Source organism: Phodopus roborovskii, unplaced genomic scaffold, assembly GCF_943737965.1.
Source record: "Phodopus roborovskii unplaced genomic scaffold, PHOROB, whole genome shotgun sequence".
Lineage (NCBI taxonomy): Eukaryota > Metazoa > Chordata > Mammalia > Rodentia > Cricetidae > Phodopus > Phodopus roborovskii.
This window is the reverse complement of record NW_026126433.1, coordinates 42,727,877-42,741,546: the sequence shown is the minus strand read 5'-3', so window position 1 is coordinate 42,741,546 and position 13,670 is coordinate 42,727,877. Positions and strand designations below refer to the sequence as shown.

General features: G+C 41.5%; 1 protein-coding gene across 2 annotated transcripts in view; it reads right to left on the bottom strand.

Moving 5' to 3' along the window:
* Positions 1–2,603: 2,603 nt before the first annotated feature.
* Copa (COPI coat complex subunit alpha) overlaps positions 2,604–13,670 on the bottom strand; it is a 46,638-nt gene continuing 35,571 nt past the window's right edge. For both annotated transcript variants that reach the window (XM_051186297.1, XM_051186298.1), the window contains exons 22-33: positions 10,999–11,087; positions 10,696–10,819; positions 8,820–8,909; positions 8,521–8,630; positions 7,682–7,759; positions 7,458–7,526; positions 6,434–6,570; positions 5,993–6,179; positions 5,794–5,904; positions 5,340–5,501; positions 4,018–4,212; positions 2,604–3,788 (exon numbers count right to left, since the gene is read on the bottom strand). In XM_051186297.1, the coding sequence (XP_051042254.1) occupies positions 3,729–3,788; positions 4,018–4,212; positions 5,340–5,501; positions 5,794–5,904; positions 5,993–6,179; positions 6,434–6,570; positions 7,458–7,526; positions 7,682–7,759; positions 8,521–8,630; positions 8,820–8,909; positions 10,696–10,819; positions 10,999–11,087 (1,412 nt within the window). In that variant the 3' untranslated portion in view covers positions 2,604–3,728. The remainder of the gene's footprint in view (positions 3,789–4,017; positions 4,213–5,339; positions 5,502–5,793; positions 5,905–5,992; positions 6,180–6,433; positions 6,571–7,457; positions 7,527–7,681; positions 7,760–8,520; positions 8,631–8,819; positions 8,910–10,695; positions 10,820–10,998; positions 11,088–13,670) is intronic.

The following is a 13,670-nucleotide window of genomic DNA, read 5'->3' as shown; positions in this document are numbered from 1 at the left end:
TGAACCACCATGTCTGATTCTTGCCTGTACTTGCAAGAAGGATGTTTAAAACTTGAGAAAATATTTTATATTTATATATTTATTATATATTATTATATAATATTATATTTATATATATATATTTATATACAGGTTTTTGAGAAAGCAGTCTTAGTTTGAGGGTTATATTTAAGAAAGTAACTCTTAGATCTGACAACATAAAAGTCCTGTGATCTTGAAGTAGGTGTTCCTTTTGTACTTCAGCCTCAGGGACACTTTCCCCACCCATACAATGTATGTTCAAGTTTATTTATTGCAGCAATGCTGATAATTGCAAAACATTGCAAATAACCCAGATACTGTGAGACTTTCATAACTTAAAATGAGCAATGAGAAAAACTACACACACACACACACACACACACACACACACACACAAAATCCAACAACAAAGAATATTGTTTTCATTATGTATAAAAGGGAGGTGGGGAAAACACACATATCTGCTCCCAAATACATACTTTTTTGAAGGCTGTTAGGCAACCTGTTTGGGGAAAGGTGATAGGAACTGAGTGGCTCAGGAAAAAGATACAGGATAAACTAGTCATAATAGTTATTTTTAAATAATTAAAAAATATTTTGAGTGTGTACATAAGTGGGCATACATAATATAATGCTTGTATAGAGATTACAGGACAATTTGGGGGATCCAGTTCTCTCCTTCCACTGTGTGGATTTCTGGGTGGATCTCAGGTGTCAGGCTTGACATCAAGTGCCCTTACTTCCTTGGCCATTTCACTGACGAGATAGCATAGTTCGCAGTTCTGGTGTTTCAACTACATGGTTAATGGAAAATGGATTAAAGTGAAAACTTAGAGTAATTCCTGTACTCTGGTAGTGGAGGCTTGAAGATTAAAAAATCAAAGCACAGGATGGTGGTGGCACCACACTCAGGAAGGCAGAGGCATGTGGATCTTTGTGAGTTTGAGGTGAGTTCCAGGACAGAGAAACCCTGTCTTGAGAAAATAAAACAAAATGTTCAAGGTCATCCTTGATTATATAGTTCAAGACCTGCCTCAAGAAATAACACAAAGAAACAAGTACATACTTTGTACATCTTTTTTTCCCCAGTGGATATAGATAGCTCAGTAGTAGAATGCTTGCCTATCATATGCAAACCCCTGGGTTCAATCCCTGTAACTAAACAAATTTTCTACATCTATCTAGTTTTTGAGAAAGGTATGTGCTATCATATGCAGTGCTAGGAACTAAATCCAGGATCCTGTACATACTAAGCCAGAACTCTACAATGGAGCTACATCTCCAGCTGTGTGTTTATGTATCTGTATGTGGGGGTGTACATGGGAGTGCAGGTTTCCATGAAGCTCAAAGAAAACATGGCTCCCCCAAAGCTGGAGTTAACTGGTGATGGAAACTGAACCCAGGCTCTCTGGTAGAACAATACTTGTTCTTAAACTGCTGAGCCACCTTTCTAACCTATTTTGTTGTTTTTGAGATAGGATAGTCTAGGCCCTGAAATACCTGGGAGTTGTCCTGAACTTAAAAAACACAATGCTTATTTTGTGGTTGAAAGCTTTGATGGGTGTACATGTTTGTGCACCATGTGCATGCAGTACCTGTGGCTACCAGAAGGGTGCATTAGAATGCCTGGAACTGAAGTTAAGGGTGGTTGGGACTGAACCTGGGTATTCTGAAGAGCAGTCAATGCTCTTAACTGCTCTCCAGTCCCTGGTCTTCAACTTTTTTTTTTTTTTTTTTTTTTTTTTTTTTGAAACAGGATTTCACTGTGTAGCCTTTGGCTGACCTGGAACTTAATATGTAGAATGGACCAAGCTGGTCTTGAATTCACAGATTTGCCTCTGCCTCCCAACTCTTGGGGTTAAAGACCTGAGCTGGTCTTACCTGTGATCCTGTTTCTACCTTCTAAGTGCTATAGAACAGATGGAGCCAGCAGACTGGGTATGAACATTTGTATTTTAAATCAAAGGAGTAATATATCATTTATTCACGACTCAGTATAGAAGCAAAATGCTCTGACAACTGTGATAGTTCTATGAATTTGGCATAATCTAGAATCACCTAATAGAAGGACCACAGAGAATGTCTGTTTAGAATTACACACCCACTGTGGGCAGCAGCATTTGCTAGGCCTGAGATCCTGAATTTAAAGGAGAAAGTTGCCTGACTGCCTCCAGAGTGCAGGTACTGAAAAGATAGACTTCTTGCCAGGCAGTGGTACACACCTTTGATCCCAGCACTGGGGAGGCAGAGGCAGAAGGATCTCTGTGAGTTCCAGGACAGCCCAGGTTGCTACACAGAGAAACTTGTCTCAAAAAAAAAAAAAAAACCAACAACAAATAAACAAAAAACTCTAGTCCAGTACTGGCAGGAATACTTGAATTCACTGTTCTCTGCTCTTGACTGTGGATATAATGTGACTAGCTGCTTCAAATCCCTGTCACCTTCACTTTCCTGCAGTGTAAGCTGGAAATTCCCTGACTGTAAGCAGGAAATGTGAGTCAAATAAACCTTTCTCTCTGTGGTTGCCTTTGCCAGAGTATTTTATCACAGCAATGGGAAAAGAAGCTAAGACAACTATGTGCTTACTATAAATATATAGTTTATTATATACTAGCTTCTATGTGAATACAGTATGTCAAATACATGGAACAGTGATGGACACTGATAGGTGCTTGCAAATATTGGCTATAATTAGCAATAGATAGAAAACTACAGTAAGAAATGCAACAGAAACCGTCCTTTTAATTTTTATTTTATTAGTGTTTTGCCTGCATGTATGTCTGTGTGAGGGTGTCAAATCCCCTGGAACTGGAGTTACAGACAGTTGTGAGCTGCCATGTGGGTGCTGAGAATTGAGCCCAGGTTCTCTGAAAGAGCAGCCAGTGCTCTTAACCAGTGAGTCATTTCTCCAGCCCCAAGAGAACTCTTCTTACCATTCTCCAACAATGTAGAGCTATGCTTCACCTGTCTCTTAAGAAAGCAATGTTATTTTCTCCTTGCAGTGTGTATTAATTAAAACTGTATATAATGAATATAGTAATTAAAAACTGATTCTGAACAAAGAATCTGCTCTAGTGAGAGAGCTATATAGATGTAAACAGGGATGTGAAAGTGTCTAAGAAGTAAATGCCAAGCCAGGGAAATAAAGTAAATGTAAATTTACTTTATTTAGAGTGAGCAACAAAACACAAGAACAATGGCTATAAAGGACAGAAAGAAATCAGTGGAAAATGGTACACATTTTGAAAAAAAAAAAAAAACTACTTCTCAGTCTGCAAGTGTCTGGGCCCCACAGAGGGATGGAACCTACTAATGAAGTTAAATGTCCAAGGAAAATACAGGTAGTTAAGAATTCCGTGGCATTTATTAAATTTCACTGTTTTTCTGGGGGAGTGGTGGGTGAGAGAGGAATATTGAAAGAATATGCTAAACAAATGTCCAGCACAAAGTTTTCATTTGTTCCTTGAAGACCCAGGATGAACGGCAAATCCATCTATGATCACAACCAGTTACCTTCAGGAGAGGTCTGCAGGAGCAAGGAAGTCAAGCTTGAAAATTATGATTTGCAATAGAAGAGAAAGGACATGAAGTTTTAGGGAGAAATGGATGTCAACAAGCTGAAGTGTGAGTGTTAGGGGAGAGTGGGGGTTGGAGCTAGACACTCTGAAGGAACAATATGTGATTTAATCCATGCATGTGAAGGGGACTTAACGAAACTGAAGAGGACTGATCCTCAGACCAATCACATCTTTGCCAATCTCTGTCACCTGTGGAAGTGGGAAACAGATCAAGTTAGAGATTAATAAGGTGGAAACCCCAGAAAGCTCATTCCCTACAGGGCCCAAAAAGCTGTCAGAAGGATGCTTGGTACTGAGAAGTGGACCAGTGGGCAGAAGCTCCAGCCCTCCCCAGTGTCACTGCCTCAAGTCATTGCCATGCTTCCTTCTCCTGCCCTCCCCTCAACATCCTAGAAACATTCTTGAGGACAGTACTTACTGTAGTGACTCTGCAGATTTGCCCCTTGAACTCAGGGGAATAGCAGGCCCCACTGAGTGGACACTTCTCCACTGGTTTTCCACGGTAGATGGGCCGGTAAGATGCAGCACAAATGTCAAAGGGGTTGTGCATGTCATAATTGAGCTGGCAGGCATCTGTGGGGTTCTTCTCACAAGCAGATAGGATTTTTCTGGTCTAGAAGGGGAAAGAAACATTTTGTTTATGAGGACAGAAAGCAGCACAAATACTCTCTGATAGAAGATGAAACTATATACTAGAAATGATGGTCTAAGTCTATAATTCCAGCACTTAGGAGCAGAAGGATCTCAAGTTCCAGGCCTACCTGAGTTACATACTGAGACCCAGTCTCAAACAACAGAACACAACAACAAAAGTAAGTATACTACAGGAATATAGGTCCCATCCTATCAATAAGATGAATGTGAAAAATTAACAGTTGCTGTTGCTGCTGGGTGTAGTGGTGCATCCCATCACTCAGAGGAGGGCAGAAACAGGAGAGTCAGAACTTTGAGGGCCAGTTTGGGATACGCAGTGAAATTTTTCTCCTTCTCCAACATGGCTCCATTGCTTTAAATCCACAATTCCAACAAAGTCTAGGGACTAGATTGCTAGGGTCTGGCCTCAGCAAGAGTTAAAATAGATTTCTATTGCCAAAGAAGAATGTCTTTAGATGGCAGGGATATGGAATATGTATGAGAAGTACAAGAGGTCAAAATGTGTCACCTGGAGCTTAAGGACAGATAGATGCATCACCTGCAGGTGCACTGGAGTTATTCTAGATTGCAAAGCCAAAGAGCAGTAAGATGCAGTACAAATGTCAAATTAAAAATTGAATCAAGCCTGCTGCGGTGGTGCATGCTTTTAACCCCAGCACTTGGGAGGCAGAGGCAGAGGCAGGCAGATCTCTGTGAATTGGAGGTCAGCCTGGTCTACAGAGTAAATTCTAGGACAGTCTGGTCTACATTGAGAAAAAAAATGGAGTCAAACTTGGTCAAGGTATTTTACTTCTCTGTATTGCTTTCTCATTATTAAAATACAGCTAATTATAGGGTCTACTCCATTTAAACATCTATATAAAGTATTTTAGCAAGTCACCCAATGCCATGTCTGAATAAATTATTACTTTGGTTTCAAGGGGAAAAAAAGAAGCTCTAAGGTCAGTAAGTAGGCAGAGTGTGGCATTCTATTGGCTTTATTTTGGTTTCAATGCTGTTATATTGTTTTGTTTCAGAGACAAGGATCTTAGGCTTCTATTCCTTCCATCTGGTTCCCCTAAAGTCAATGAAGGAATTCCCATGTACCTGTTGGGCCACTTCAGGCTTTGGCCCAAGTTCTAGCAAGCGCCGGGCAAAGGTGGCAGCTGTTTTGAAATTCTTGAGCTTGAAGAAAAGGTTGAGGGCTGTCCGCAGCACCAAGATCATGTGCACAGGCTGCAAGTTGGAGTGTGTGAAATAGGCTGCCATCTAGTGGACAGAAAGGAACACAAGACAAGCTGATGTTTAGCTGTTTATAAACAGGTACACAATTATAAAAAACAAAACAATACAAAGTGAACATGATTAGCTATAAGACAGAGATTAGTTCTACCTCTTAAAATATGAGAACTGATGATCTGAGGAATAAAGGTGGAGAAATGGAGATGAACTCCAGTTTCTTTTCCTCCCCAAAGCCAAGAAACTTCTGAACTACTGAACTAAACAGTGTAGATGTAAGGAGTGTTACGGGGATTTGCAGTGCTGATCCCACACATCTTACCTCACAGATGCGCTTCTGCTGGTCTAGGCTCTCCTTAGGCAGCTTCTTTCTTTCTATCTCCATGCACAAACCCACAATGTACTCACGGCAGATGGTGATGAGCTGCTGGGCCTGAAGAGGTTGCAGAGGACAGTTATGACATAGACAAGACTATGGAGGTGCCCAGGATTGCTCATGCAAGTGAATAGACTCCTCCTACCTCTGCAATCTCCTGTTTATTGTCCACAACAAGAAGAGGCACACTGAGCAAAATGGAGCGGAATTTTTCCACAGCTTCCTCAAACTTTCCAACTGTGGTGAGTTGGTAGCACAGCTGCAATCGTTGGATCAGGTCATTAAGCTTTAGGCCCACAGCTGGTACACCATTCTTTAGCCCTGCATCCTTCCTGGAAAGGGAAAATTATGAAGAAAATAGGATAATTAAGTCATGCTCTGTTTCTAGCAAACACAATCACCAACACCCTACTGTAAAAGTAACTGGGAACAGGGTGACAGCTGGTATAAACAAAACTCCAAAGTAACAAGCCACAGAACTTTTTTCCTGGAAACCTTAGTTCCGGGGCAACTCTGTGTCACTGTGGTTACCATCTGAAGTGTTCACTTCAACTTGGAACCGGTAGCAAGGAGCAAGGGGACTTACCAGTTGCGATTAGGGTAACTATACATGGACGGCAAGCAGGGCAGTGCTTGATAGGTGGTGCGGCCTCGAGCATATGTTTGTAGGAACAGTTGCTTATAGGGGCCAAACTGGATTACTCCCACCTGGTCATGAAGAAGCTACCAAACAAAAAAGAAACATAAGGATTTGTTTTCTTTCGTTTTTATTTTTTTAGGATAAGGTTTCTCTGTGTTGCCCTGGCTGTCCTGAAACTCACCTTGTAGACCTGGCTGGCCTCAACTCAGAGATCCACCTACTTCTGTTTCTAGAGTGCTGGAGTATTTCTTTTCTTCCCCCCCCCCCAACATTTATTTATTTATTTTGTATACAGTGTTCTGCCTGCATGTATGTTGCAGGCCAGAAGAGGGCACCATATCTCATTACAGATGTATGAAACCCACCATGTGGTTGCTGGGAGTTGAACTCTGGACCTTTTTAAGAGCAGTCAGTGCTTAACCACTGAGCCAGCTCTCCAGCTCGGAGGATTTATTTTCTACCAATTAAAAATTAAGTCAAACTTGGGCAAGGTATTTTACATTTCTGTATTGCTTTTTCATTATCAACATACAGGTAATTATTGGATCTACTCCATTTAAACATCTATATAGACTATTTTAAAATAACACACAGCAACAATAAAAGAACACTGATGGTTGTTACAGTTGTTACTGTCATCATAACACTTACAGTGTGCCCAATACACATCTGTGCAGGGAGACATGCTGATTTTACTAATGTAAGCCAGAAAGCAGGCTACAAACTGTGGAAATGGCTGAAGATGCATCTTAAACACTCACTGGCAAACACAAGCACAGACCAAATGGACAGTCACAAGAGGACTTTGAAAAGCAAGTTCCTTTAGCAAGGCCAACTATTTCCATGAAATTACAGCTGGGCACTTGTGGGTCAGACCACTCCCATGTGGCTGAAAAAATGAGTCAACCATTCTCCCTGAGACTCTGGAATAGACACTCAAGAGGAAAGGCCAAGGTTTTTAAAGACTTACCCGCATGGCTGTTTCAAAAGAACCTGCCAGGATGTGATCAACTGGAAGCTGAGAGTTATTGCACCAGATCTAGTAAGAAACAGAAAATTGAAGTCAAGTGAAAAATTTCCTTCTTTCCAATTCTCCTCTGTTTCTTTTAAAAGTAGCCAACATTTTTTTTTCCCCTCACAGAAATCAAATATTAACCAACTCATTAACCTATGTACTTGTGTTTTCCTGCTTACCTGTGTTGGGCTTGTTCCCTTGGTTGGAGGCACAAAAAACCCATCTTCAGCACCACCAGCCACCCCAGTGGGTACATCCTAGAAGAAAAATCAAGGCTTTATTTATTTGTTTAAACAGTCTGACAAAGCCTCAAACTCTCCATGAAGCAAGGACTGAATCCTCCTGCCTCTACCACGGGCCTGCTTTATATATTGTGGGGTTCAAAGCAAAGGGTTTGTGCATGCCAGGCAAGCACCCTGTTAACTCAGCTATGTTTATAAGCCCCCACATCAAGACATTTAAAAAAGCTGTCCAGGAACTGTGTTCTGATGATTTCAAGACTCAACATCTACATGCCCACCTCTGTTCAAGAAAAGAAGTGATGGTTATGGGAGAGACAGACCGGGAACCACCTCACCAGGGACAAAAAAGACAGTATTTAAATGCCTATCTCTGTTGAAAAGGTACCGGTTTTAAGAGGGATACAATAGCGAGCCACTCACCAAAATGAAAATGACATAACAAAAGCTCCAATTCAGATTTTAAACACTCCCCCTTTCAAGAAGAAGATAAGCATTAGATTAGAGGGAGGCTATGCATCCCCCTTCTCTAATGCTACATAAGAATGGAAACAAGGCCACAGCCAAAATGTATCAGATTAGGAGGCTGCTCTGGAGCCCTCCTTTGTGGAGACTTCAGGATAGGCATAGTGTAAGAGGTGTGTGTGTGTGTGTGTGTGTGTGTGAGAGAGAGAGAGAGACAGAGAGAGAGAGAGAGAGAGAGAGAGAGAGAGAGGGAGAGAGAGAGAGAATGCACCCACCAGTTTTTATAGGGTGAAAAGGGGAGGAACTTCACATACCAGCTCAGGTGGGAGCTCCAGATCTTCTTCTACATCCCAGCCACCTCCTTCTTCTTGTCCCTTGCCAAGAGCATCCTCTCCCAAACCTTCTGGAGCCTCCACAAACCCATCTGTAAGAAAAATCCAGGATCAAAATAGATCTGGGTGGTAGCATACCCAGAAAAAAAAAAAAAAAAAAAAAAAAGCAAAATATTAGGACACTATTGGCTCCAAGAGTTAGAAGCTTATATAGACTGCTCCAGAGATGATTTCTATCCATGGAGCCTATCATCTCAGAAAAGTCTAAAAAGCATTCATACCTTCGTCTAGCTGCAGTTCTGCATCCTCTCCCCAGCCTTCAGTACCAACAGTGTCAATGTCAATGTCAGCAGCCAGTGCTCCTCCCTTCCCTACCAAAGGAAGGACAGAAGGAAGATGATTAGAGACTAGCAAGTCCGATTTCCTCCACAGGCAAGGTGCATTCTTTCAAAGGCAGTTGCTCAGGGCTGTGTCCTTAGGAATATGTGCTGTCCACTTAGAAAGTGCCAACTCTGAATGTCAGGAAACATGCTTTTTTTGTTTTAAGTCTCAAAACAATAAAAATACCCCAAACAAAATCCAACAATAATTACCAAGGCTCTGTCCTGCTCTGCTCTATCTATGTTTTTTTTTTTTTTTTTTTAATGTCTGTGCATGTGAGTATCTGCAATTCTAGTGTGGGAATCCAAACTCAAACTCAGGTCCTCATTCTTGCATGGCATGTGCTTTACTGACTGAACAACCTCTGAAGTTCCCACCCATATTCTATGAGTTATTATTCTTGTTATACATATGTTATGCTAACTTGCAACAGGTTCCACAAAGAGAATAGAAGAGATAACCAGAAGTTGTGTTTTGGGGGAACAGTGGTGATGGCTACAGTTCAGTCCCTGTTGAGGTAGGAGAGAACTAACTCTCTGTTACTAAAACCTAGCTGTCTCTGGGTGCCTACTCTTGGACCTTCTTCCTGAAATCTTTGCTAAGTCACCATTACTACAATCTGTGCAGAGAATGAGGATGCCAGACACAGAATGCCCAAAGTCTGCTTAGGCTCTTACATAAAGGTGAAGTAGTGAAACTGTCCAAGTAAACAGGAGTGCAAGGATGGCAGTAAGAAGTGGTTGTCCACAGATACACACACAGCACATGGTGAACAGGAGAACAATGAGTGGAAATGACTGCATGTATGGTAAACTACAGAAACACACCAAAGTGTTTACAGATGTCTGTAAACATAAACAGCATAGACACCCACCTACACAATTTTTTATATTTCTTTGTTTTGGAGGGAGTAGGCTAAAGAGTTGAGAAAGGGTTTCATGTGACCCAACCTGTCCTTACACTAGTTACGTATTCTGTGATGACTGGCTTTGAACTCTTGTTCCTCCTGCTTCAACTTCCTAATGGCTGAGATTACAGGTATGTGCCACACCTGGCTCAAATTCTCTCTAGTTATCTCTAAAAGCCTTTCCTCGGTGTGTGAGACTACATCCTAGCCCTGGCTAGCATTTCAGTGCTCTGTGAAACTTCACACAGAAAAAAAGAACATATAAAATGATGGGTATGTCTCCTGTACATATGTTTCTCTTAGTGGTTGATGAATAAAACACTGTTGGCCAATAAGGCAGCAAGATAGGCTGATCTAGGAGAATAAGAGAATTCTGGGAAACGTAGTCAAGAGTTGGGACACCATGTGAGACTGCAGAGGAGTAAGAGGTCTGGACTCTACTCAGGTTAAGATAAGACCACATGGAAATTCTTAGATTAATAAAAATGGGTTGATAATAAGACAGAGCTAGCCAATAAGAAGCCCAAGCCAACAGCCAATAGTTTCATAATTAATATAAGTCTTGTGTGTTTATTTAGGGCTCCAGGGCAGTGGGACCTGCTGGGCCAGAAGACTCATGTTACAATAAAACAGTTACTTACTGGTACTTTCTAAGATTGTTTTTAAGACATGGTCTCATGTAGTTCAGGCTGTCCTAAAACTGACTATGTGGCCAAGGATGACCTTGAATTTTTTATTCTTTTACCTCTGAATCCCTAGCTGGTATTACAGTTATGTGCATAATGGTTGGGAATGAACCCAGAGTTTCATACACACTAGGCAAGCAATCTACTATAGAGTCCTGTGCTATAGGAGAAATGGGCACTTACCCTTGCTGGCAATGGAGCCTTCAAAGAACCCTTTGGACACAGTCAGCAAGGGCCAATTGGTATCCAGTGGCATGATAGGTGCAGGCGGCTGGAGCAGCTTGGCATTAGGGTCTATGTCTGGGATCTGAGAGGTGGGATAATAAAGATGTTAAACATGACAGCATCATACAGAAAAGGTTACGCTGCTTCCTCTAGACATCTTTAAGCCTCTCTCTGTAATTTGCTGATAGAGTAAAATTTACGGTTTTGAATGATCCCAAGATGAGAATGAGTCCTGTTATCAGACATGTGTATAATACTCACCGTCTCCTTCTCGGGGTCAAATGTTTCCTTCAGACTCTCAGCTTCTTCATCTAAGCCATGTGTAGCAGCCGTGAGATAGGCCAGGGATTCTAAAGAAAAAACAGGCTTTGTGGTATAAGTACATTTCCAAGAGAATGTTATTTTGGTAGACTCCTGAGGGAGGGGGTGACCCCTATCCCCTAGTATCCAAATGCTTCCATAATACCCAACCATAAGTGTAGGCTGAAATTGTTAACTAGCTTCTAATGGACAGAATGTCAGAAATGATTGTGGATTCTATTTTGGCTGTCATCTGGTTAACCTGTCCTGAGGGAAACCAGGCGCCATGTTGTAAACTTTGTGATGAAGAAGGTAACGTGGCAAGATGACACTATCTCTCAAAGGGAAGCAAAGACCCAAGTAATGGCCACACCCATACAAATGAGTATGGAAATGCATTCTTCTCCTGTTGGGTCTTTGTTTGACTATAGTCCTGGACAACACTTTGAATGCAGATTTAGTAGACACACTGAACCAAAGCTAAGCCATACTCTAAATGAATGTGAGGGGATGTTTGTTTTATTTATTATTTTTTTGTATGCTTGTTGTGCACACATGTTCTTGTGGGAGTCTCTCAGTACACACATGGAGGCCAGAGGACAACCTGTTGGGAGTTGGTTCCCTCGGTTGTTTTAAAATACAAGTGGGAAAGGGGCAATAGACACCACAAATGTGGCAAGAAGTCCCTGAAATGGCCCAAGAAGCATGCTAAAAATATGTATGAAAAAGTACAGTTTTCAAATAAAAACAAAGAGAAAAAACTTGAGCTAAAAGCAAAGCTAAGAGGGAAATAAGAAACCTGCTCTATCCAGTGGATTCCTGATTAGCGAGGGCACTATATTGAGACCCTGTCTTCAAGGAAGCCATTAAGGGGCTAGGGAGAAACTAGGTGCTAGGGAAATTCCCAGGAATCCACAAGGATGATGCTAGCTAAGACTCCTAGCAATAGTGGAGAGGGTGCCTAAGGAGGGATTACATAACAAGGGGTCAGGAGTCAAGATCATGATGGTGAAAACCACAGAGACAGCTGACCTGAGCTAGTGGGAGCTCACGGACTTTGGACCGACAGCTGGGGAACCTGCATGGGACTGAACTAGGCCCTCTGAAATGTGGATGACAGTTATGTTGGGGGGGAGGCTGGCAGTGGTACCAGGACTGGCTTTTTGGAGCCCACTCCCTATGGTGGGATATCTTGCTCAGCCTTGATATAGTGGGGAGGGCTTGGTCCTGCCTCAACTTGGTATGCCAGACTTTGTTGATTTCCCAAGGAAGACCCTATCCCCTCCGAGGAGTGGGAGGGTAGGGGAAGAGGGGGGCAAAAGAAGGAGAGGGAACTGGAGTTGGTATATAAAATGGAAAAAAAAAAAAAAAAAAAAAAAAAAAAACAGCAAAATGAGGCTTCAGGAGGAAAAAAAATTGGTTTGTTGTGCCTGATGACAGTGACCCTTGATTTCATTCCTATTTAACATCTGAGTTCACTGTCACTTCTTTTGCCACTTACTAGAAGTATTTAATATCAGAGTCTATTATACATTAAACATTTATTAAAAAGTAAATTAAAGCCAGGTGGTGATGGCTTACACCTTTAATCCCAGCACTTGGGAGGCAGAGCCAGGCGGATCTCTGTGAGTTCGAGACCAGACTGGGCTACAGAGCGAATTCCAGGACAGGTTCCAAGGATACACATTGTCACAACTGTCTGTAAACTCCAGTTTCAGGTAGTCCTACACCTTTATGCTTACATACATGCAGGCAAAACACAAAAGCACATGAAATAAAATTGAAAAAAAGAAATTCCCCTTTTGTTTGGTTTCCTCTGTATTGTTTTGGAGCCTGTCCTGGAACTAGCTCTGTAGACCAGGCTGGCCTCAAACACAGAGATCCATCTGCCTCTGTCTTCCAAGTACTGCGATTAAAGGTGTGTGCCACCAACGCTCAGCTTCTTTGGTTTTTCAAGACAGGGTTTCTCTGTATAACTGCTCTGGCTGCCCTGGAACTCATTCTGAAGACCAGGATGGCCTTGAACTCACAGAGATCTGTTTGCCTGCCTCTGCCTCCTGAATACTGGGATTAAAGGTATGCACCACCACTGCCCAGATAAATTCAGAAATTTCTAAGCATTGTATTGACATTTAAGAAGCTGGATTTTAGCTAGTAAGTTCCAGACTAGTCAGGGTTATATATTCTTTGGATTTTGGAGCATTTCAAATTTTGGATTTCATTTAGGAATATTTAAGTTTTTTTTTGTTTTTGTTTTGTTTTGTTTTTTTGGTTAGGCATGTGCTACCACAGTGCATCTCTTTTTCTAATTTTTGTTTGTTTTTCAAGACAGGGTTTCTCTGTAGCTTTGGAGCCTTTCCTAGAACTCGCTTTGCAGAGTAGGCTGGCCTCAAACTCATAGAGATCTGCCTATTTCTGACTCCCAGGCTTTGGACTGATAAGTTCTTACAAAGGAATTAGTTCATTGCTTTTCATCAATGAAAATAACACGACTGATGAACATGTGATAGATGATTCCCCTCTATCACAACCTATATCTACATCTAGTACTTAAATTATAATAGAGTTATTATATTTTAAGTGTGATTTGCCTGCATGTATGTACGTACATCATGAATATGCTTGGTACCCAC